This window comes from Clytia hemisphaerica, unplaced genomic scaffold (genome assembly GCF_902728285.1).
Source record: "Clytia hemisphaerica strain Z4C2 unplaced genomic scaffold, Clytia hemisphaerica genome assembly, whole genome shotgun sequence".
NCBI lineage: Eukaryota > Metazoa > Cnidaria > Hydrozoa > Leptothecata > Clytiidae > Clytia > Clytia hemisphaerica.
This window is the reverse complement of record NW_027104472.1, coordinates 1,258,497-1,284,225: the sequence shown is the minus strand read 5'-3', so window position 1 is coordinate 1,284,225 and position 25,729 is coordinate 1,258,497. Positions and strand designations below refer to the sequence as shown.

General features: G+C 36.2%; 2 protein-coding genes across 2 annotated transcripts; both read right to left on the bottom strand.

The window, feature by feature from the left end:
* Positions 1–5,149: 5,149 nt before the first annotated feature.
* On the bottom strand, positions 5,150–7,087 carry LOC136821296 (tripeptidyl-peptidase 1-like). Its single transcript, XM_067077529.1, has one exon. The coding sequence runs from the start codon at positions 6,986–6,988 to the stop codon at positions 5,300–5,302; it is 1,689 nt and encodes a 562-aa protein (XP_066933630.1). The 5' UTR covers positions 6,989–7,087; the 3' UTR covers positions 5,150–5,299.
* Positions 7,088–7,510: 423 nt separating this feature from the next.
* Positions 7,511–25,677, bottom strand: LOC136821374 (splicing factor 1-like). The gene is made up of 14 exons (XM_067077610.1): positions 25,402–25,677; positions 20,239–20,467; positions 19,876–19,989; positions 18,698–18,773; positions 17,324–17,476; positions 16,597–16,686; positions 15,916–15,946; positions 14,320–14,591; positions 13,703–13,831; positions 13,198–13,255; positions 11,820–11,894; positions 11,090–11,399; positions 10,354–10,571; positions 7,511–7,852 (listed from the first exon to the last, which is right to left on the bottom strand). Exons 1-14 carry the CDS (start codon positions 25,564–25,566, stop codon positions 7,805–7,807), a joined length of 1,968 nt encoding a protein of 655 aa, XP_066933711.1. The 5' UTR covers positions 25,567–25,677; the 3' UTR covers positions 7,511–7,804.
* Between the last annotated feature and the right edge of the window lie 52 nt (positions 25,678–25,729).

Sequence of the window (25,729 nt, the reverse complement as noted above, 5' to 3'; positions counted from 1 at the left end):
TATATACCTTTAAGTATTCATTAATTGATCTCAATTGCACGCTTTTTTATAAGAATGATGTAAATCCATTTCATCATGGATATTCTTAACTTTTTTGGGAAAATCATTCTAAAATATTCTTACAGCATTCTTAGGTTAGTATCCTAATTGAAACTAGATTCTAACATTTAGTACATATGTCTCAAGCATAAAATGGCATTTTTGTAAAAAGAGTGAGCCTTACTTGGGGGTAATTGACAATTTATAATTGAAAGTGCTCTAAAAATGGCATTCTTAGCTTGAGTAGCAGAATTCCACGGGGGTGATATTCTTAGCATATTTTTAATTTTTTGGCCATTTTCATCATGGACATTGTTTTAAAGCTCTTTTTCGGGACATACTGTATGTTTTGCTGCGCTTTCGGAGTTTTGTATATTTAATTATTTTTATGTTAATTTTTCATAATAACCATAAAGTAATGATAACCATAATAATCAACGAGATAATCAAGATGAATCTTTTCAGATTGTGGTTTTATTGGTTCTTTTCTTTATTGAAAGGGATATTCTATAAAGATCATATCAATTTTCTTTTACTATAGACAGTTTGTACAGTAAGTTGGTCTAATGTCGACATCCCTCAAGTAATCGACCGCCTGAAGGCGGTTTTTTACCGTCGTGTTTTTGTTTTACGGAGTCGGGAGGTTGAAAGTTGAAATCGAAAGTGAAATCGTGCAGCTTAAGTTACCATCTTTAATTTTCATTTTTGGTGGCTGAATATTAGGGAGATAACCACGCAAATATCTAAGAGATATCCCGCGTGTACGGTGGCCCAGAGAGGTATGGGTGGATGGTACGGTGGCTTAGAAAGTTCAGCGTGTTAGCTAGGATGCAAGCGTTTTGATTTCAGAGGTAGTCTTTGTTTTTAGATGTACGAGTAATTTTGAATTATAACTTCTCTCGGTCCTCTGCAATTATTTTCGACATTGTTAGTTATTGCATTTTACATGTGCTGTTTTTCATTTTTTATGAAGTATCATACATGATTTGTGATGGATGTTGTTCTGTTGACTGACTGCTGAAGAAAGTGTTAATTGCTCTGTAAAACAGCGGTCGCACCAGTTTGCTCTGAAGCAAACTGTGACCTAGTTCTGATACCCTTCTTAGAGGTAGGATTAAAATGAAGGTCGGAACCGTTGTTTGAAAAAAGATGTTTTCCCCTATCACGAAGGGTGTCGGAATTTGATGAAGGATGTCAACGTCAACATTAGACCAAATTACGGTATATCATATTGTATCTACATAATTCATGCAAATTCATATGTTTTTTTGTATAGTTAAAATTTGGTAATTTTGTAATACATTTAATTATACTTTGAAATTTTTAGGGTAATATTAGGGGATTATATTTTAATAGGATTAAATTCGAAATGGCATTAGCCCTAAAAGTGTTATGTCACTGATATTAAGGACAAAATCCTGTATTACTACAGAGCGCAAAATATGACCAGGGGGGGCTAAGTTTGCGAAATGACGGGGTGTATATAGGGGTGTTACCTAAATGTTTATGCCCTCATTTTCGCGAAAAACCACGCGAAAACCAAAAGGTTTTAAGTCAGAAAAACTTGTTTGACTGGAGAGTCAGCACTTGCAAAATTTGGTATTAGATATGTTGATTTCTGCTGACAACGCCAAAATTTGAAAAAACTCTTTTGCAAAATGATCCTTTTAAAGATGCAATTTTTAATGGTGCAACTTTAGTCCAAATTTCGAATTTTTACCATTTGCCAAACTGGAGTTATTTAAGTAACAAGTTATTTGCTGACGTCAGCTTTGCTTTCCAAAAATTATGGTAATTTTCATGTTCTAGACATGCCATAACTTACCCAAGGGTATGTCCAAGCCAAAGTTCGAAATTTTTTAGTCCAAATTTCAATAATTTATGACCCTTTGAGTGATTCAATTTTTAATTTTCGTACTTTGGAGCCCTTACAGATCTCAATTGCTTTTTAATGATTCTTTTTACCCTTTAAAGGACGTTCGACCCGGCACTCATTTACCCGGAAATATGCTGACTCATCAAGAAGAGTTTTATTTTATTCTCGGGTGTTGAAACAAACCGGGGGGACGGGGTAATGGGAAAATTAAAAAATGAATTTGAATTGCCTGTATTAAGCTATATATAATTCGATTATTTGTGAAAGTTGTTTTTCTGCATTTCTTACTCTCGTTAATTTCTTATAGCATATTTCTAATTTAGTATTTTAATTTTGTCTCATTGATTTACATAATATAATAATACATACTTTGTTTTTGATGCTTATTTGAAATATTAATTTTTTCGCTGTCTTTCTTAAACTATTTCCGAAAGATCTTTTCAAGGAATAATCATTGATTATTTAACGATTGAATCCCTCCTCGAGGTGAATGGATTTTAGCTATTTATTAGAGTCTAGAAACAAAATAGCACCCCTGTGTTACAGCAGCCCCCCCCCCCAGAGGACCCAAAATTCACGCCATCACGATAATTTTTTTCGATTTCACGCCACCACGCCTGAAAAATTTGATTTATTTACGATCACGCCAATTTTTCTCGATTTCACGCCATTACGCTTAGAAAATTTAGTTTTCACGCTCATATTCTCTGGATAAATTCAGTTTTTGACCACGTTTAGACCCATTGGTATGGACAAAATGCCGTTATATAAATTTAACTTTTGCCCTCAAATAGGTGTGTGTTTGGTCGTCAATCAGTTTTTTGGCATTCTCATACGCGTAAGTCAAGAAACACCCGAAATCTGGAAGGAATTTGACCTCTGTTTTTCTATTTTAGTAATACACAGGGGTCTAATTCCAGTTTTTTCGGGTGTTTCCGATAGGAAAAATGACGTAATCTTGACTTATGCATATAGAAAATTGTTTGACAATTGGTGGGTCCCAAAAGGGCCCCGGCTTGAGGGCTGAGGTATATTTGAGTAAATTGACAAAGCCCACCATGGTTGGGCAACGGAGAAAATTTTTGAATCTTGAAGGGTTCGAAGTGCTATTTTCGCCAGTTGGGTCCAACTAAGCTTGCGTGTGTAAACCTAAATCTATTTCGGTTGGACCCACCAATCTCCGAAGTCGTGGACTGGATTACAAGGCGTCCCGCTGGAAAATCCTTGACACAGTCTTATATTTACAAAATTCCGTAATCTAAACCTTCCAGACGTTGAAAATTTTCTCGACCTGTAGAGCTTTTAGCGTATCGAATGATAATTTCTGCATCTGGTGCCAGATAATTGGGACTGAAAAATTTGGCCAAAAATTTTGTTCTCGGTGGGAAATTACCCTTATTTCAATCTCACAGGAAAGTCGACTTAAATTGCATCCCCATTTGAAATTCATGCCTGATAACTCAAACATGGTGATAACGCTAGAAATTCTTATCCCCGCTAGGGAAAAGTTATGGCAGGGGGTATAAAAGACCTTTTTCTAAACCTCCCCAGCGGAGGTTTTTCAAAGGGGCACCGAAAGACAAAGGGTGCAAAGGGACGCCTCAGATTACTAGTTACGGCATCCCTTTTCTCTTTTACACCTTAGATATGGCAGTTTTAGGCCAAAAAGAGAGAAAACACCCCAACATTTTAGTGCTCGCCTTATTTTGAACAAGATATATTTACTTTTCATAGAGGGGGGGGGCAGAATCTAAATCTTCTAAAATGGCCTCCCCAGTTTGCCCGAATTTTAGTCAACCCACCACGCTACTGCATTGGCCCATATTTTTTGAACTTTTTGATTCTCAGATCCTAAGTCTAGCCTTAAAACTCTAACCAAAGTTAGAGCACTCCCCAAATCGTTTGTGACTGTTAAAAGATTTCGTGGGGATTTCCCTTTTTTCTCAAATATTACGACTATGATTGTTTGTGGGTAAGGGAGCGGTCATTAAGTATAGCATATACCTGGGTGGAAGGGATTTTTTTGGCAGACTTCGTATTTCCATACCCTACCAAAAGTTTTTGCAAATCGTTTTGAGCAGTTCTGATCTATACATGAAAATAATAATTATTATTAAGGCTAAATGGTATACTTGAGCCCTTTTTATGGCACTTTAAAATTTCTCAGATTTCAGGGTTTGCAAGAATAATGGAGTTTTAGAATTGACAAAATTTGAAATTTTCGTTGAAATAAGATTCAGCTCAAAATATTTTCGTACCCTACCCAAAAGAGGGAAAAAATTTTCATGCCCTACCCAAATCCCTTCCACCCCGGTATATGCTATACTTAATGACCGCTCCCTAAAATCATAAAAAAGCAATTCTGTCGTATAATTGGTTCCAAACTTGCAAAAATCAAAAACTCACTGCCTCAAAAGGATTATATTTTTTGACCAAAATTTGATGATTTATAAAAATGATATCAAATGATTTCAAAAGGTCATAAAAATGTTTAAATCTGATCCGACAATATTTTCAAAATTCAGTCTTTTTTTCGTTACTCTCGCTAACCAATTATCCCCCTCATGGACCTCATAAAGTTTCTTAAGGTCACAAACACAGATATCTGTAAAGTCCGAAAGGCTACAATCATGGTCGTAATATTTGAGAAAAAAGGGAAATCCATCGGGAAGTTTTGAAACCACAATCGATTTGTAAGTGCTCTAAAGTAGGTTGGAAGGGTAGGGTTTTAACATGAGACTAGAGACTTAGGACCTTAGGATCCAAATGTTCAAAAATGGTCCAATAAGGCTCAAAATATAGCCTGGGGGTCTATAAACTCGAGCCAAATTGAAATATCCAATTAAATTTGAGAGATGGCCCAAAATCGACTTTCTCGCCCGAAATCCAAATTCCGAAAAACGAGGAAATAAGCTTAATTCTCAATAGATTTCTACCATCATTGTAGATAGGCATTTATAAGCTTGCTCCAGCAAAAAGAAAGAGAAGTGAAGCAAAAATTTGACTTTATAAATTTCGTGCCGATGGATTTGTTTTCAGGGCACGATATCAAAAAAAGTAGGTGGCAAACGCTATTTCGCATCTCTCAAACCTGCGAAATTGCTTGTTGTCACGTGATTTCTTTCCAAAACTTGCTTCACTTCACGATAAAGGCCGCAGATCTAGCTATTCGGGTTTTACAGATCTGTGGTCAAACTTCTTGAAAAAGAAGGAGTAGTAATAGACACATAGAAATCTATAAACGTGTAAATTCTTAGTTTGACAAACCTATGCAATTACGTGATATTAAAAACTAAAAATCCTAAGTAAAATAATTGCTATACTTCAAAAGTTCGACGAAAGAACATCCATTATTGATTGGTTATTTAAAATGATAAACTAATGTCAATGTTTGAAAACAGCCATTGCAGCCTTGACTAGGTCAGGGAAGTTTGGGGATCCATACCCAGTGACAGGATCAAAGCCTTCAGTAGCACAGAAACCTTTATCGTGTGTTAGACAGCCTTCGTTGCAACCACTGGTAACATCATAGAAAGCTTGTGGATTCTTGTAAATAAATGGGTTGAGGAATCCCATGACCGGCTTATTGGCATTAAGTCGGTGCTCGTTTACCATGCTAATGATACCGGCGACGGATGGGGTCGAAGCGGAGGTGCCCATGACCCCTGGAACTGGCACTCGATTATTGACGACCCAGAAATGACGACATAAAGCAGCGATGTCGGGGTAAGCACGGCCTGTTTTGTTGAAGAGATTTTGTGGTGGGACGCCTTCTGTATGCATATAGGCTGCTACTGCATCTGTTTGGTATTTAGGTTGATCGAAAACATTACTGAAACCTCCGCCACTAATCTCGTAGGCGAATTCAGGACCAACTGTGAAAGGGTTCGAGAATCCAGTACCACCAACTCCAGTAATGTAAGGACTGGAGACTGGGAATTGCGGTGAAAATTTTCCTTTCTTGCATGCTGCTCCATCGTCGCCACTGGCAAATAAAATTGTGATTCCACGAACCCCAGCTTTCATGAATTCAGTGTTTACGCGTTGCATGTATGGAACCGAAAGTGAACTTTCAACATCTCCGTAGCTGACACTGTGGACGGGCGGCACTTCTTTGGTGCTTGCGACGTTTTGGAGCCAGAGAAGGAAGGGTTCTTGATTGTCGTGACGACCAGCTGTACTCCAGAACCATGTAGTAATATTAGCTCCTGTTCCCATGATGTATTGGGTATCAAGGCTAGCTTCGATTCCAGATTTAGCACCATTGGGTCCAATAACTTTATTAATTTCAGATTGATGTGTAAAATCATTTTTCACAAACATTGACATGAATTCACCTAAATCAGCATTTGAAAAATATTGTTCTAAAAATTGTGCAACGACTTGTGAGTTGTTTGGGTGTGATCCGATATCGTCAGTAGTAAGGTTGTAACGTTGTCGTAGGATCTTTGGATAAACACCAACATGTACACCTCGGTTGTGAGCATTCACTTCAGGCATATCTTCAATTTTGGTCTTCAGCCAGTTGACAGCAGGGAACCGATGCACTCCACCCACGAAGTCCAAATATTCAGCAATATATGCGTGGATGTAATATCGGCTTGCTGATCGGATAACTTTCTTATGATATTTATCATGTCTGAAGTAGAAGAAAACAGCTCCTGTAAGGATCTCTTCAGCTGTTTTACACGACATACGACAGTTCATGTAATCTCGGTTCGCAACCAAATCACAGTCAAATACACCGTGATTTGCCAGCCATTTCTCAATAAGCGTAATCGTTTCGTAAGATGGTGCGATCATGTCGGTAATCTCATCAGCTGAGAGATATTTGCCATAGAATGGTGAATCAGGATCGGATACTTTCCAGAAAAGCTCTTCGAATTGTTGAAGGTTCTCTTGTTTCAAGGCGAAAGATAGCTCAATGATTTTGTGTGATTCAACGCGCTCCAATCTTTCCCAACCTTCATCCTGCCAATAGTCTATAGACTGGTCCGCCTCTAACGAAGAGTAGACTACAGCCTCGAGAGGTGTACAACAGCATATTAACAGTAAAAGGCCAAGCCCTTTCATATTTCTGCAAAAAATGTTTTTGAAAACGCGAAACAGTTTCAGCTCTCCTACACAACTTGAAGGTGAAGCGAGCAATAAACTGATTTGTTTTGATTCAAATTTTGAATTATAATGTATTATTTACACAAGACTGTCATGTGATAGAATAAAGCTCTATTCAGACCACAATCATGTCATAAGGCCTGTGATACATTTGAATACATGAAACTTAATCAGCTTAACAGAACATGCAACCTTGGAAGTTATTGTTCATTTTCGTAAAATTATATAACGGAAGTTGACAAAAATATAACTACTAAAAAAAGCCATTACCAAAGAGAAACTTTCAACAATGATTCTTTACCTTTCCAATAAATTTTAAAACAGAACTTTTTTCATTTATATTTTTTATTTCCCAGATTGAAAACTTAAATCGTATTTGTCACAATAAGTATTAGTTGAAAAAATCATAAAATCGACTGGTTAAAAATAAGTGTGTCAAAACAACGAAATTTTAAAATTTCATTAGCATAAAAAAACATATATACATAACACCAGCTCTCGTCCGTAATTATGTGTCAAAAAGCAGGAGGCAATCCGAGCGATCTTAAGTTCTTGTAGATAAGAATGATAACGTTTCTACGATGTATTGACACCGATAAGTCCTGGTAAAGCCATTATATCCGATATAGTTCGAATGACGTTTGAGTGTGTTATTGTACGCCACCATTGGACGATGTCCATTTGAGGCGTCCAAAAGACCACCAGTTTCGAGTTCATTACTCATTTGAGGGTTAATGTTCGACAGCGAGATATGGTATCTCTTACTGAGTTCGTTTAGCTTGATGATGGTGGTGGAGGTGGTGGTGGGGGTGGTTGTTGAGACTATAAACGAGAAAAGAAAAGAATTAAGAATTCCGTCTCAAATGCATGATTTTATAGACGGGGAACGGCTTTGAGTGACTGTCCTTTCAACCAACTCTATATCACGATTCAAGCATAGATTCAAGAAACATGTTAGTTCAGTAAGATCCCAACCAAGCTTCTTTTATTTTCTGACGTCAGTTTTCACAAAAAGTACATGTTTTTTTTTATAAGCATAACGCTTAACATAAGTATACGTGTGAGCCTGAAATATTTTTCAAGTTTGTAATTTTTTATCAGTTTAAAATGGTTTGGTTGAGGTCAAGTAAAAAAAAGACATTCCACGGCTACCACTGCTCCCAAATCTGAACAAATTACTACAAAATTTCTAAAATTTCACTAAAACTTGGCTCGGGGTGAATTATAAGCATGATTCATAAGCATATAATAAGCATAATCTATGCCTGTATGCTTTGAGAACTTAAGCATACACGAGCCTGACCACCAAGGGGCATACACTTGCTTATAAAAAAAAGATGTAGTTTTTTCTTTGGTTTCCAAATTGTTTTAAAGTATGCGAAAAAAGATGGCTTTGCTTTTGGAAAGCGCCCGCATTCAGATCTGCAAATTGAGGAATTATCAAACGAGAGGTAAAGCGTGGGACTGTCTGTGTTGTGTCAGTTCATTTTTATATGGTATACACTCAATACATTTGTTATGTTGTTAGAAAAGTAAAAATACACAGAGAGAAAGAAGTCTGAAACAAAGAACCGAACTTTGAACTTGCACGAATTTGTTTGTTATCAGAGGCACTCAGACTTGTTCAAAAGAAAAAAGCATCACTTGTATTGCTGAGCATGTAAACACAGGAAATGTTCATGTTTTCATTATAGTATATGGTTACCGCAGGTCTCAAGTGTCTTTGAACAGTGTAAAAAATGAGGCTCAAAATAGATAAGGTTCAATGTCATTAACTCTTCAGGATAAGAGGTAGTACCGAAAAGGCGTTAGGTCAAATTTAAACTGCACGCCTTTATGGTATATGCTATCACTAAAAAATATTTTGATGCCTTGTAAATTTTAATACTTTAAAGATAAGCATGTTCTCTAACTTCAATTACTAACTCTAATTAATTCCTTGTTCAAAGTACCTACGATAGCCACATAATAGCTTTGAATATCATGAGAACACCATATGAGATCGCTCGATCTTTTTTGTCCTGAAGCGCTGCCTTGCTTATTAGCCCGCCCGAAAAGTCGAGATCGGCCTTTTTTCTTAGGTGGGTGTATACGCATACATGTTTTTTTATAAGCATTGCACTTATAAGCATATCTAGGCTCAGATATGGGGAAAAATTAAGCATATTAGTAGGGGGAATTTTGTTCGATTTTTTGGAATCGCTTGACTGTTTTGTTAGAAGCACTTGTTATACATTTTTGGAAAGCTAAAGGGTAGGGGAATCGAAATTACTATGTTTCCAATTTTTTTTCGGACACTTTGGTGTGATTTTCGGACAAATATGACGGTCTCAGGCAAAAATCATAGGGTTAAAAATTAATGAAAATTTTAGCTCGAGAAAACGGAGACCTGTTGTATATTTTTGGAAAGCTCTCAAAAAATTAGGATTAGAGATATATTGCAAGTATAGGTGATTTCAGTACCTAACTCGAGATATTGAGCCTCAAAAAGCGCAAAAACTGGACAAAATAGCTGTTTCTGGCTGAAAAACACGGTTTTCAAGGGTTAATATCTCGAGTTAGTTACAGAAATCACCTATACTTGCAATATATCTCTAATCTTATTTTTTTGAGAGCTTTCCAAAAATATACAACAGGTCTCCGTTTTCTTGAGCTAAAATTTTCATTAATTTTTAACCCTATGATTTTTGCCTGAGACCGTCATATTTGTCCGAAAATCACACCAAAGTGTCCGAAAAAAAATTGGAAACATAGTAATTTCGATTCCCCTACCCTTTAGCTTTCCAAAAATGTATAACAAGTGCTTCTAACAAAACAGTCGAGCGATTTTACAAAATGCCCTCTACTATATGGCAAGCATTGCTTGAGCCTACAAAAAATATACTTTTCCTGATTCTGGCTTTTTTTGGCTGGAATTTCACGGATTTTCAGTATTTCCCTAAATTTATGCTTTAGATTTAAGCATCCCCTCAAGCATTTTTTCAGCCTTATTAAGCTTTCGACCTAAGCATCTCTGAGCCTGTTTTCAGATTTTTGTATGCTTATAAAAAAAACATGTGTTTAGAATTAAAAAAATATTTGGGGGTTGAAATTGAATTTGAGTGGCTGCCATTTCGTGCTAAGACAGCTTTTCAAAGAGGTGTTAATTTAAGGGGACTAATTTTCGCGTTTTTGGGTGTCAACCCCGAAAGTTAGTTCCGCGAAATTCAATTTTTACTTAAAATCCTCGAAAACCCCTAAGAATATGAAAGAAAGTTATTAACCTAATTTAATACACTCGCACCGCGAAAATTAGTTCACTCAAGGTATGTAAAATGGCTTACCCATGGAGGAGTTGGGTAGGCAGTGGACGGTGGTGGAGGCTGTTGTTGCTGCGGTTGTTGCTGTTGATAAGGGTTGTATCCTCCATAAGCACCTTGCCATTGACCAGGGTATGCTGTAGGTGGTGGCTGTTGACCCCAAGGTCGCTGCTGCATTGGTGGGCCACCCATTGGAGGAGGTCCTTGGTTCTGTGGTGGACCCATACTATAGTTAGAGGGTCCTGAATGAAAAGAAGGCATAAATGTTATTAAAAATTCCAGCCTACTGGAATGGCATTCCGATTGGATGAAAGCGAGCTTTAGTAGAAATGTAACTACTATATCATAATTTTTCGAAACTTAGCGGTAATCTTTAGTTTCAATCCGGCATGTAAAAACCAGGCGGGCCGCACAACTTTGGTAGGATTTGTTGGCTTCTAATGTTACCAAGGAGATTCGCTTCAAGCCCTTTGGGCTATTACTTCATTGGTTCTAAGCCTTTACCAGCCTCCCCCAAACTAGTTCTAAAATAATCAATAACCCACAGTAAATTTTGCAAAAGCCAAATGAGTAGCTAGAGTCTACTTCTGGCTGAATTTAGTTTTTGATGATTTGTGATGCCTAGTCCAGTGACTTCCACTTAATCGCGCCTAAAGTGGACCCCGGGTTACCAAATGAGGGGATAAACTATTTCATCGGAAATCTAAATTATGTTTGTCTTAATTAACCAAAACACGTGGGATTTGAAACAAAGGATTACCTCTTGGTGGAGGCCCGTTTTGTTGCCATGGTGCATTTCCACGCGGGGGTCCACCATGTCTTGGTCCTCTCGGTCCGTTATTCCACCCTACTTGATTTGGCGCTTGCCCTCTAGGTCGTTCACCACGGTAATTACTATTGAAATTCATATCCATGAGGGACTTCGGGGCGCCACCACCTCGACCACTGTTGTCGTTGGGAGGTCCCCATTTGCTACTTCTTGGTTCTCGATCGAATTTTCGTCCACCATATCCCATTGAATGTGAAGGTTCTGGAGGTTTGCGATCCGACGGCGATTCCTTTGGTGGTTCCTAGAATGTAAAATTAAAAGTCTGACTTCAGGTTGAGAAAATCTTTAAAACCACCACGACAAAAGCGTTACAATTTCATTTAAAGGCATTCAAATTTTACACGCTCCAAATTGAAAACGGATGCTTTATTGAAGCCCAGCCAAAAATATCATAACAAAATATTTTTCTTTTTATCTAAAGGTATTCCAATTTGAAAACTGATACTTTAGGAGAAGACTATCTCGTAAATGTGCCAATCGGTGAGATAAGCTTTCGGGATTTTTTTTAGCAGAATTACAATGAATAGCAAATCTTAAAATAGTGGTTAAGAGTAAGACAGAAGTGGACTTGACAAATTATGCAAGAATCTTAAAATTTTGAAAATTTTGTTGAATTTGAAGGAGATGGGAAAACGAGAATAAGTCCCGATAAGTCCCTTACCGGTAGACTTGGTGGTGCAGCTTTTTTGGCAGGTGGTGGGGCGTCCACGCCCAGTTCCGCCATCAATGACATGTACTTAAAAGAAAGAAATATATGATGAAATTAAAAAGTATCGCTGAAATAGAGAACTAAAAAGAAAAATCCTTTTGGCTGTTTATTGGGCACCCGAGAGTAACTATTTACAGAGCTATGGTTACAAAAGGCGGAAATTGAAACAAGGCAAAGAAGTGTATCTCGTGGGATTTATGCAAAATCACTGAAGAAATATTTCACATATTTTCAACACAGATTTTTCTCTCGCACTTTTTGTAACAAATATCATAGAAAGGATGATAGTGCTATTAGATAGCGCAGAAAGATACTCGAACTAGGTTTTTAAAACAAGGAAATTAAAACAAAGCATCGAAATGTTTCTTGTGGGATTTATGCAAAATCACTGAAGACTATTTCACATATTTTCAACACAGATTTTTCTCTGGCACATTTTGTAACACAAAATCATAAAACGAATGAAAGTGCTATTAAATAGCGCAGAACGGTAATCGAACTAGGGTTTTAAAACAAGGAAATTAAAACAAAGCATACAAGTAAGTGTATCTCGTGGGATTTATGCAAAATCACTGAACAATGATATTTCACATATTTTCAACACAGATTTTCTCTCGCACTTGTTGTAACACATATCATAGAAAGGATGAAAGTGCTATTAGACAGTGCCAAAAAAATTAATTCGAATAAGAAACGCGTTTAAAAGTAAAGTTTAGGTCATTAAAAATATGTCCATTAGGGAAGTTTGTCGACCCTTATTTAAGTTATGAGACAGGAGACCCGTCCTTTTATATTCCGATAATATGCAGGACGGATTCGAGCTGTGAGGCTCAAAGATTTATAGTCGGAAAATTGAATTGGTAGCGTTCTCCTCACTTAATTAAGACAAGTATCAGGCAAAATTCTAAAAAGGCAGAGCAGCGTCCGCTAGGGGTCAAAAAGGGCACTTTTTCTCCTATTTTTTCATTAACAAGGCTTTTTCAATTCTTGAAGGGCAGCGTCCGATAACCGGACGCTAAAAAGGCATGGGAAATGGTCTGAGTATTAGAACGTTTTTTCTAAGAAATCGTGACCCGATTCATCATGAAAGATTAACAAAATTTGATTGGACGTGGTTATTATGATTTGGGATATTCAAACTCACATCCCAAACCATGCTATTCATTTCGCCATCAGTATATAAAAGAGGAAGCAGGGATCTGCAGGCTATATTGGATTTGAGCTAAACATATTCGTGACAAAATTTTCAGCTAAAGGTGTAAGAAAGAATCGTCATCTTGGACGCCAAATATTTAAGTACATAAGAGGAATGGTCATGAAGATGTCCTACCTCGTTATCCATTTTAGCTTTCTCTGAGAATGTTTGCATTGGACCAGAACTGCTATTTCTGAAATAGAGAGAGGAAAGTAAGACAGAATGCAACAGGTGACCACCAATATGCCATCGAAACATCAGATGAAAAATTGGCTGTTAACGCATGCGTGAAAATTTATGTCCATTATTTTCATATGGATAAGCGTTTACGACTTTCAAGCGCAAACTCTTTTCTTTCAACTATAAAAGACAATGGTAATAGAGTGTTTGTAAAACATTATCCACGGTGAAAGTGAACGGACTGGAATAGTTCAATATAAGTTCAATAGACCTTATCGGAGTTTTTGATTTTTCAAAAACAGCAATGCATTGTGGGTTCGACAACAATCAATTTTCTCCATTTTCCCAGGGACAAAGAATTCCTAAGACATTTCTATTGTTATACCCCCGAAAGAATCTCACAATGCATAGCTTTTTTAGAAAAACCAAAAACTCCGATAAGATCTATTGTCTCACTAACCCTTTGACTTGACAATCAGCAGCGACGTGACCATAACCACCACACTTGTTACACGTGATCTGACTGGTGATATTCTTTTGTTCTTGACATTCCCAATGACGATGATCTGTTGCTCCACAATTCTTACATCTAGATGAAGGATAGATAATAATGCATTTGTCTCGTTTTTATAAGTGTTATTAGTCTTCATTTAGTTTTCACTGAATCATTAGTTTTATAAGTCGCTGCTATCGAGGCAAAAGATCCAATCTCAAAAGATAAGACTTTTTTTATAAAAAAATGAGATTTGCCTTCTTCACTTTAGATAGAATCCTTGTCCAGGTGTTTTTGGTAAGACAGACCCGATGGAGAACTTCTACTGACCAATCAGAATTAAGCCAAAGAATTTTTACAAGTTTGTGCTTTTTGAAGAGCTATATAATGTTAAATCGCGTGCTTTAACCCTACTCAGACCACCCATCTAAGAAAACTAGAACAAACAGATAGTACAGTAAAGCAAAAGCAAGTCCGAAAAATTCTTCGTCGAGGCTTCTTCAGATAGTTCAGTACATTGATCAGTTTCTTAACAAGCTACCAGCCCGATGTGTACAATATTTTCTTTTATAACTAAGGCATACTTAATGATTTCTTCATCAATAAGTGTTCCATTCAATTCTGCCAGCTCTCTCAATTGATTTCTTCTCAACTCGTTTGCCGCATCGGGACAATCAACGCCCTCTTTAACTATATCCGTAACCACCTTTACGCCCTTCTTGACCTCGGCAGCTGTTGGGGCGGTAATTAAGGCGTGCAAGGGTTCATCTTCGCCGGGCATCAACTGACCAGGTACACGCCCAACTTTTCCTTCTTTGACTGATCCTTTACCACGGATAATGATTTTACAACCAGTCTAAAGGATAGAAAAAAATCAACTTAAAATACTTCGGACATATATTGAGTGATCAACCCAACAGATAGACAAGCATATTAAAAAAGCAATTACTGGAAATTTGTTTCTTGTGGGATTTATGCAAAATCACTGGAGAAATATTTCACATATTTTCAACACAGATTTTCTAATGCACGTTTTGTAACACAAAATCATACAATAGATGAAAGTGCTATTGGATAGCGCAGAAAGATACTCGAACTAGGGTTTCAAAACAAGAAAATTAAAACAAAGCAAAGAAGTGTTCCTTGTGGGATTTATGCAAAATCACTGGAGAAATATTTTACATATTTTCAGCACAGATTTTCTCTTGCACGTTTTGTAACACAAAATCATACAATAGATGAAAGTGCTATTAGATAGCGCAGAAAGGTAATCGAACTAGGGTTTCAAAACAAGGAAATTAAAACAAAGCAAAGAAGTGTTTCTTGTGGGATTTATGCAAAATCACTGGGAAATATTTCACATATTTTCAACACAGATTTTTCTCTCGCACTTTTTGTAGCACAAAATCATAGAAAGGATGAAAGTGCTATTAGATAGCGCAGAACGGTAATCGAACTAGGATTTTAAAACAAGGAAATTAAAATTTAATTAAAATTAAAGCATACAAGTGTTTCTTGTGGGATTTATGCAAAATCAATGGTGAATATTTCACATATTTTCAACACATATTTTTCTCTCGCACGTTTTGTAACACAGATCATACCACAATGAGAGCGCTATTAGATGTTGCAGAAAGCAAAACTGAATGGACCGATGCTAATAAACATCGATAATTAAATAATTACAATTTTTCTTCGAATTACAAAAAAATTCGAATTAGGAGTCGACTGTAAACTTTCATCATAACTAAGAATCGATTCAATCGAAAACTGCAGGATATTCAAGAGGCAATTTTTCTTGTCGATTTTACACCCTCACAGGAGAATAATAACAAAACATTTTGCCCTGATTTACGGATTCCCTACGAAAATCTGTTTTTAAGAAGAACTTTTTGAATCTCAGACGCTGGCCTTTTATGAATTACAAGACCTCAGGATGTATCTTGTGGGATTTATACAAAAGCTAGAAAAAGTAAGCTTAGCATATTTTCAGCACAGACTCTCTTAATGTAGCATTCATTTGTAACACTATTCACCATCAAAACTATGAAAACGCTATTAGAGAATGCAGATATTTTAACTTATGAAAGGGAAGAAAAAAATCTTCCCTCCATAAGCGAATATATCTATTTAATTCAAAGAAAAAAACGAAAAGCAAATTCAATAATCCAACTTCTTACCTCCGACTCAAGACGTTTGAGTGTGTTCCCTCTGTAAAAGAAGAATGTACAAAAAGTGAGAATGATGTTTCAGAAATACCCCAACATCGGATGAATTGAGACAACTTAGAATTAAAATTACAGAATATCTTAACCCTATTCGGCCTAGGGGGGGGGGGCGTTGTTTCTGTTCGGAGGTCAAATTATTGGTAATAGCTCCTGAAATAATACAGCTTTTGCCATGAAATTTTCTGTAAATTCATAGACACTTTTCCAATGCAAATTTATTTTTTATGTCAAATATATCGTTTAAACCGTAATTTATTGAATATTTAGGATAAAATAAACATTTTAAACTCAGGCAACTTTTTTCTTAAGCCTTTGTTAGAATACAATAGCTATTTATAAGAACAAAGAAAATTTTCGGTTTTTGCTCACTTTGGGCATGATGAGTGAAAAGAAATTTTTGTTAAAAGTTACCTTATGTGACAAGGATCTTGTATGCCAAATTTCATCAAAAAAGACCTACTCAAAAGTTAAGGGGTGGTACAGGAAAAGCCCCCCCCCTAGTTCTGAACCGCCCCTAAAAGCCTAGGTTGAATAGGGTTAAGAAAATACCTAGCAATTAATACAAAAAATTAATACTCTGTAATCAAAATACTACTTATGATATTAAAAGCTAAATTTAAAAGAGAAACTCACCTTGGGCCGATAAGCAAACCAATGAAATTTACTGCAGGATTCCTTTCTTGTGGGATGAAAACTTTGTCACTGACCTTTTGAGCAGGTGGTCTAAAAGGAAAATGAGCAATAAATATTAATCATCTATTTCTAATGGAAATTAAGTCTTAACATAGTTCGCTTGGTTAAGAGAAGTCCACTTTACGTTGCATCAAAGTGTACACCAAGTTGAAATTTCCTTATTATTTGCTTATTTACAGTGTTTATTCTTCCTTTATCACTGAATTATGATAGGATTTTAAAAATTTGAGGGGGTATCACCAAATGTTAAAAGGGGAAAGAACCTAGTGTAGGGGGAAGCTATAGGATATGGGAGGATAGTGACCCCTTTCTGGACTATGCTATAAGGGCTAGAGGAAGCAACTATTCCTAAAAATTCGAGGTTTCGAATAAGAATGTCCTGGTTGGAAATTAATCAGGGGACGTTAACTAGGTAAGGAATTGCTCAAGTCAGAATTCTATTTGGTCTATTTAATCAGGGATTACCATTTGTCTAAATTATTTTTAAATCAGAAGCAAATTATAAATAAACAAATTTTACAAAATTACTACTTGTATGCTGATCAGGAATGATAGGTTAGTAATTTTCATGTCTATGCCTAATATTTTTCTGTAAATTTGAAAGTTTTTATTGGGCAACCTAAACCCCCTGAAAACGATCCACTTAAAGGTATTCAAGTCTACTTACTTGTAATCAGCAGGGGGCTTGTAATTCGGAATCTCCTCAACAGCTTGTTTGATCAATATATGACGTTCTTCTTCAAGCTTCTTTCGAAGCCTATATTCTCTTGTATTCAATCGTTTGCCTTCCGAATTGTAAATTGGTTCTGGCGAGGGTGATCTATAAAAACAATGGGGAAGTTTTCCCTAAGAACCAAGGGCCACTGACCTGTATTGAAACCCAGGGCTCAGCTATATCCACTATCTTTGACCATAGTTTTTAGAATTTTTTTCAGAATTTTTAAGTAATACCCAAATGATAGCACTCAGACCAAAGTTAAGAAAAACAGGGCCAAAAAGAGCCATTTTCAATTTTTTGTATAAAAATGAACTAGATTGCGTAGCGATATCATTAGGGTATCACTGATTCTAAAAACTCTGATCAAAGGTTTCGTTGACTGGGATGGAGAAACTTCTTCCAGGGTTTATATAAAGGTTAATTCCAAAGGCAAATGTTATCAACCAGTGTTAATAAATATTGATTATATCATCAGAGGGCTACTTTGATGTCTTGGACCTGAGAAAGGAAGGCTGTTGTTATATGCTGGAGTAAAAAATGTTATGAACTGAGCTAAAAAGGAAAATTTGTCAAGCTAAAATTAAAGCCAGGCAAATTATTTCATTGTGAAGCTTCTTGCCAGGTCAAAACCTAAAAACGCGCATTAACAGCTAAAATTTGAAATGTTTTGGTTAGATAATCTAAAATAAAGATTGTAATCAATGAAATTTCAATCTAGAAAATGTTAAGCTTTTCAGGTAAATTGAGATTTTTTGGAATTCTTATAGTGTATGGATGGAGCTCTGATTAATTTAAAAAAAGAGCTATTGCAAATTTTATTCCAGCTTAGCCTGTCAAGATCATCAAGGAAATGGAGATTGAATTTAATATGAAGGGGATAGGCGGGTCCTCGCAATTTTAGATTTATCTGAGCTGACTCATTAAAGCAAACTGTTCAGTGTTGAATGAACTTATTGATTCTAACCATACAATAATAGGCACTCAATAGAACCAGAAGGGATTATACTAATTTGGACGGAGTAAGATTTATAAAGAGGCCTTATTTTGGGATTTGGAAACTGAAAAACATTGAATCTAATCTATATTGGGTAAGGGAGGGGAAGGGAAAAATAATAAAGAACCAAAACCATAATTTTGTCATCCAAACAGTCATTAGCTTTAGAATGACTTTTCGAAGGAGTAGCTAGCAAGCTAAAGAGCGAGTGAAGGGTAGTCTCTGCCGAATTGTGTTCTAAAATAAACAGAATCAGTGTCGACAACTCCAACATCTCTTCTCTGTTGCGCTTGCTTCCTTCTCAACGAGGGTTGATGTACGTCACAAACCTGTCAGCTGGATCAGGAGGGATACCAAGTTCCCCCGTACGTAGCTTTTGAGTAATCTCTTCAATTTTAAATTGGACTAAGGCAAAAAATAGTTTAAAAATGAAAGCATACAGTTTCAATATTGATCAATATCCCAACCTGTCAATTTCTTTAAAAAATATCAGCAATAGCTAAAAAAATTAACAGTTTGTACATGAAGTTCAAAAGAAAAAAAAAATCAAAATGCAAATTCAAATTAGTCTTAGATTGACAGGTCGGGAAGAACCTTACTACTTACCTTGAAACTTTATATTTCTAGGAAAAAAAAATTTTCAATTAAACTTTTTTAAGTGAAAGTGAAGTATGGAATATAATATGAACGTGAAAATAATTAACAACAATAATCAAATAGTGTAAATACAATAACTGGATTGCAGGCCCAGTTGGATTTGGGGCATTATTTAAAGCTGCCTACTACTTTCACAGGAGGTCAGGGTTATAGGAATAAAACAAAAAGTAATTTTAAATATTATTGTTGTAGGAAAATGATTTTTAAAGAGAATGTTCAATGTCCTATTGCATATTAAAATAGTAGTAGTCAAAATAAAGTTTTCCGTTGCAGACTACTGAAAATGGACTTGACACAACAAACTGGCCAGATTAAAATGTTATCTAATTTTGCCAAACTTCAACCCGATCAAAAAAAGATGCTTAATGGCAAGGAGAGTAGAGCGGATTTTTTTACACTAATTTTTTTCCATTGGATTGAATGAAGTTAAGAATCCAATAAGAATTAGTATAGAAGACTGTAGAAGATGACATTTAAAAATTATATTGAATTTTGCTAGTTTTTGGGACATAAATAGCGCACCACGCTTAATCTTAAAATAGATTTAATTTTTGACATAATCATTACTCTTGATGTGTTTGTACAAGTTCCAATCTCATCAATCTTTGCGTTAATCTCTTTTGCACGTTAATTGCATCATTTGACAAAAGATATAACAACTTGCACATATCTTTAATTGAGCCGCATTGAATTGTGGGATTGTAACTCGTACAAACGTCCAAAAAAGTGAAAAGTAATAATTATGATGTATGCGTTGCGGAGCGCTATTGGGACAGACCTTTTAAAGTTAGCCAATAATTTCTATTCCCTGCTTAAAAAAAACATGCTAACACAACCCTTGACAACTCACCTAGATAATGTTTTCTTTGTTCTTCCGTCATGCTTGAAGGTAGAGCTGCTGGTCCTGTGACAAGCACTTTGTCATCTTTTGCACCCCATCTACTCCGTTTACGTTTCTTGGTAGCTGAAAAAAATCATAACACTAGACTGTTATACCTGCTTTGTGTGACAGATCCTTGAAAAGAAAAGTGCTCCTTGATAATGCAATACAAGGTAAGAGTCTTTGACTTTTCTGTATAGAAAAGATAAACTGTTGTGTAAAGTGCTTGAACAAGTATATTATAGTAGAAGAAAAATCTAACAAACTTTTAATTGCATAGAAAATAAAAAAATTTATTTTGATATTTAAATGAAAACAAATTCAACGACTTACGATCTCTTCCACGTTCTTGAGGTGGCGGTGGTGGCTGTGACTGTTTGTTTCCTGACATTGGAGGTGGTGGTTGATGCTGTGGGGGAGGGGGTTGTTGATATCCAGGCATGGGTGGTCTTGGTCCGCCTTGTTGGTTGTATTGATTGTATGAATTATTGAATTGATTTGGTGGAGGAGGGTGCCCATATTGACCACCTTGAGAACCAGGAGGAGGTGGTCTATTCCCCATCTAAAATTAATATATATAAATCGCTACCTTAATTCAAAAGGGGCCTAAGTCCTGTGAGCCTCAATTCAAAAGGGGCCTAAGTCCATTTGGGTCATTTTGAGAAAATTGCAATTAAAGTTTTTCCTTGATTCTGAAACCATTTTTGATGGTAAAGCTTTGAAGTAAATGTTTTCTGAAAGCCATAGCTATAAGTTGTTTTTCCAAGAAAAAGGCATTCGTTTGAAAGGAATGTATTTTTGTATGTAACAGGTGCAACTTAGTAAATCTTGCAGAGTGGACTTAGGCCTTTTTTGAATTAAACATGAATTTTGAAAAACGTGTGAGGGTTAATTTCTGCCTTTTAGAGTTCAAAACCTGCACATATGACACTCCAAAATAAAACCACTTACACCTAGATTCAAGATAAAGAGAAAATACAATCTCGGTAAAATAAAGAAAAACTCAATTAAACTTTTTAGGATGCGTGGACTTAGGCCCATTTGCAATTCAATTGGACTTAGGCCTCTTCAAAACTTAACACACTTATTTTGGTGGACTTAGGCCTTTTTATTGTAAAAACTTGATGGACTTAGGCCCTTAATTGTAAAAAGATGATGGACTTAAGCCTCTTTTGAATTAAACATCACTTTTATCAGAGCTTCAGTATGAAGTTTTGAACCTTTTTAACTTTAAAAACTACTTGTTATGTACATCAAAAGAGAGTAAATGAGCCAGAGATTGAGAAAAACTAAAGATCTCAAATTTCATAAAAATGGACTTAGGCCCCTTTTGAACTGGGGGGTACCTGGACTTAGGCCCCTTTTGAATTAAGGTAGCGAAATGAACTTCAAAGTGAATTTACAACCAATTAAAATAAAAGAGATTTAATTAAAAAATAAAATTCTTTAATTGGCTTAAGAAATGTTTTTAAACGGGACATATGGATCTAGCAACCAGAATTTCTTTTCTCCTAATTGCCTCAATGACATTTTGGAGATTTCAGTTTGGAAGCCGAAAACCCACAGCGATTAGCAAAAATTTTCACTGAACCATTTCTTAACTAATATACTAGCTGAAAATTACAGATCAGTTGACCTCACATTCCGTGTATTGAAATATTCAAAAAAATAGTTTGCAACAAGATACAAAATCATTTGGTAGATTTAAGTTAATCCACTACCTAGAAAAAAGAAACAACATTGATGTCATATACATAGACTTCAGCAGAGCCTTTGACAGGGTTGATCACAAAGTTTTATTGCATACACTCCGCAGAAATGGGATATCTAATCTGGAAAAATGGATCTGATCATTTCTGACGAATGAAAGAGTCTCAGTAAATTCAACCTAGTCTGCTGAAGAAGAAGTTATATCAGGTGTTCTACAGGGGTCAGTACTCGGCTCTCTCCTCTTTCTCATCATGATCCAAGACATCGACAACAAAGTCATCCATTCAATTTTTTCCCCAAAGAGACACAATAACAACACAGACAAAAAGTGGAAGAATTATCAGAAAACCTTCTCGATATTGTTAGTTCTTACAAAAGGACAATATTTTTTGAGCTTGTTTATATTTATTCTGAGTAGGCGATTAGTTTTATCTAGATATATTTTCAAGAGTATGTTTTTTAAAGTATTTTTGTTAACTATTTGATTTAAGAGATGTGGAATCAAAACTATAAAGTGCACTTACAAACATCAATTTGTCAGATCTAACAAAATTAATAACCACACTGTCATCATTGACAATAAAACAAACTATTTTCCGGTTCGAGGATTGAGCCGAGAACGCTCTGTGAACTCCTGCGCGTGTGAAAAACTTCAATCTGTCAATCATTTTCTCTTCAAGCGAATAGAGTATGCGAAGCCATTCTAGCTTCACGATAGTGCCGCAGGTCAATGAATAGTATTCAATTATCATTATACTTTTATTTTCATTCCTAGAACTTTTGCAAAAAAAAGTAAAAATAGAAAAGTTGTATTTTTTACTGCTCTATCAGGCTCTATTCACATACTGAATTTGAAAGATCTTCTATGTGGCGTTTTTTTACAAACATCAAAAAACTAATTTTTGTCCCGCTTTTGTGGGACTTTAGCGTAGGTGCTTGCTTGCAGCATAGGGTACAAAGTCCAAACATGCGTTTCCCGTAATTTTTGGGTGAAGAGTTAGGTCTACACTGTATAGTTAGATCTGAACACAACAACCGATTGGTTGGCAAACAATATCATACTCCAGGATGCGTTCATTTTCTACTTTCCTATCCTCTATCCTGTTTTTCTGTCTTTCTTAAGTGTTTCTAACTGTTTTCTAAGTATTTTTCCTGAAATTTGCCCGTACCAGTGAAACAGGTCTCCGACCCCGGCTCGAACCACCCACACGCGTTTGCACGCGTAGGGTAAAATGGCGAAATGCGAAAATCGATTTTGGCAAAATTTTTTTGAAAAATGACCCTACAAGTTTTGACTATATCTTTTTATTCCATGAAGAGATTACTTTCAAATAAAAAATATATTTACAATGAATGGGTAAGCTTTCTAGAAATCCAAACATAAATTGCATAGCTTTTACCAAAAAATAGCACTTTAGGATCAGAAACAGTCAAAACAAAAACCAGCTTTTTCCAATTTTCATCGAGTTACAAGAATTCCTTGTTTGTTTTGATCTTAAATTTTCAGTAGGGGTGGCCAACATGGTTCCTTTGCTCATATCAGGGCGGGGGCAAGACGGGGGGGGTAAGAGAATTGTAGTTTCTTAGTAAAATCTTAATCATCACCCAAAAAAGTGCCTTTTTTTGTCCATATCTTTTAAATAGATAGTCCCAGCCTTATCCCTCCTTCAGTAAAGCTTTCTATACCTTTTGTCCTTCAGAAAAACCAAAAATAATGGCCTTAATTGTTTGCTTTCAGCTCCTGTAGCCAGTAGTGTGGCCCCTGTATTTCTATTTTATTCAACACAGGTTTTTAATAGAGATGTCACGTGACTCAAATCTCGCAGTCTTATTGGACTAGAGAAAGCGAAAGTAAAATCGCGCGATCTGATTGTATGAAAAAAAGACAGTGGGAACTGGAACCGAAAATAATTCTAATTCTAAAACAAGATGGCGGCGAGAAAAGTACGTCTTTTGCTTTGGACGAAAGGTTGTAAATTCTGGTTGATTTTAATGTTTTATCTTATCTTATCCCATTTACTTTAATTAGTAGAGGCTTCCTCAATGTTTGGGGAAGGTAAGTCTATAAAGGTTATTTGTTTTTCAGTGGAAAAAAGTGTTTAAAAAGCATTTTTTGAGCTCAAGGCCAGACGATCTCAATTGAACGGAATTGACGATCGAACCAGTCGAATCTCAATCGAATAGTACCATACCACAATTTTCAGATTTGATTGATATTCGATTGTGTTCAATCGTCGATTCATTGACCCCCGGATTGTTCATCACACAATTTCTACAGGAAATCAAAAGTAATTTCAATTGGCTTGTGATGTTTGAGAGCTTGGATGTTGGGAAGCTGCAAGAATAAAGCCAGGCGATCTCAATCAAACGGAATTGACGATCGAATTTCAATCGGTCGATTGCGTTCGATTTGGTTCGATCGTCCATTCCGTTCGATTGAGATCGTCTGGTCAAGGTTTATTTTTCGTTGCAAATTTTTGGTCTTCAATCTTAAATAGATGAACGAGTATTAAACTGATGGTAATGATTTTTTGGCAGAACATAGTAAAACTATTCAGGAACTTGGACCTTTTTCCAGACGATCTCAATCGAACGCAATCGACCGATTGAAATTCGATTGTCGAACGCAATTGAATCTCAATCAAATATTACCGTAATTTTTAGATTCGATTGATATGCGATTGCGTTCGATTGATTTTCGATTGCGTTCGATCGTCGATTCATTGACCCCCGGATTGTTCCATGGCATGGACCAGGGGTTTAGGTACCCCCTAAGAAAATAGGTACCCCAAACAACAGACGTTAATAGGTACCCCCTGTGATTGGTACTCCCTGTGAGCTGAGTATATGTCAAGAAATGAAAAAATTGTATATTTTTACAATTAAAAAGAATAATGATAGTTAGATAAAAGCAAGATAAAATATAGTTCCCAAGCCCCCAGACCTTACTGCATAAAAGTAGGGCCTGCGGGCTGGGGGGGGGTTCATGCCATGTGTTCATTGCATAATTTCTACGGGAAATGGAAAGTAATTTCATTCGGCTTGTGATGTTTAAGAGCTTGGATGTTGGGAAGCTGCAAGAATAAAGCCAGACGATCTCAATCGAATGGAATCGACGATCGAAACCAGTCGAACAACAATCGAACCAATCAAATATTACCCAGAATTTTGATGTTCGATTGATTGAGATTCGATTGCATTCGACAATCGAATTTCAATCGGTCGATTGCGTTCGATTTGGTTAAATTGGTTCGATCGTCGATTCCGAAAAATCTGTTAGTTCTGAGGATATAATGAAAAATTTAGACATGGATAGTTCATGTTTGTGTTTTGCGTTCCCAAACCAAACGCACATGCACCAAATGCAAACATCCTTGGTTTACAAACCGAATGCCTAACCGCTTACGTCAACGAGACACAATGGAAAGCTGGCATTCACAAATACTTATAGCGTGTAATTTACAGACCAATTAATAAAGCTCCCAACCCTACCGGTGCCCCTACAAGGATCCCTACGGGATCCAAAGTTAAGTCTCAGGGTATGGAATGCCCCTAAGAAGAAGGCCTTCGGCCTTATATTGTGACTTTTGAGCTCCAACCCTAACCCTAACTGATAATAACCGAACCCTGTGTACGCGGATTGAAAAATTTCACTTGCATCCCGGGAGTATGATATCATTTTCCAACCCAATCGATTAGTAATGTTTGGCCTCTCTCAACACCTTAAGCACAAACTAGTTAACACTCAGATAATAAAAAGACTAAATTTTGAAAATTAAGTAATACCTGTCCAGGACTTTGTTGCCTTTGTTGTATACGATCATTGTGCATCTGCCTGTGTTGTGCTAGCAGACTATTTCCAGATTTATTACCATTGGCATTGTTTTGTTTTCCCAGAAGTATAGGATGGACTTTAGTTAAAGGCATACGATTTGCACCAGTTCCAACCATTTTTCCTTTATGGCTTTTGTTTTATAGGTTTCACACTAAAATACAACTCTTGTCATCTGTCCTTTCTTTCCCTTCTACCAGTCTACTGCCTGATGATTGAAACGCGGGCTTCGCTCATTTTCTAAACACGATGTCTCTCAAAATCCGGGGGTAATTTAAGAAA

Coding starts and splice junctions, on each gene's coding strand:
- LOC136821374 (XM_067077610.1), bottom strand. CDS start 25,566: ATGGTTGGAACTGGTGCAAATCGTATGCCTTTAACTAAAGTCCATCCT. Junction 18,774..19,875: donor ACAAAGAAAACATTATCTAG/GTGAGTTGTCAA, acceptor TTTTTGCCTTAG/TCCAATTTAAAATTGAAGAG. Junction 11,895..13,197: donor AAGCTAAAATGGATAACGAG/GTAGGACATCTT, acceptor CTTTCTTTTAAG/TACATGTCATTGATGGCGGA.
- LOC136821296 (XM_067077529.1), bottom strand. CDS start 6,988: ATGAAAGGGCTTGGCCTTTTACTGTTAATATGCTGTTGTACACCTCTC.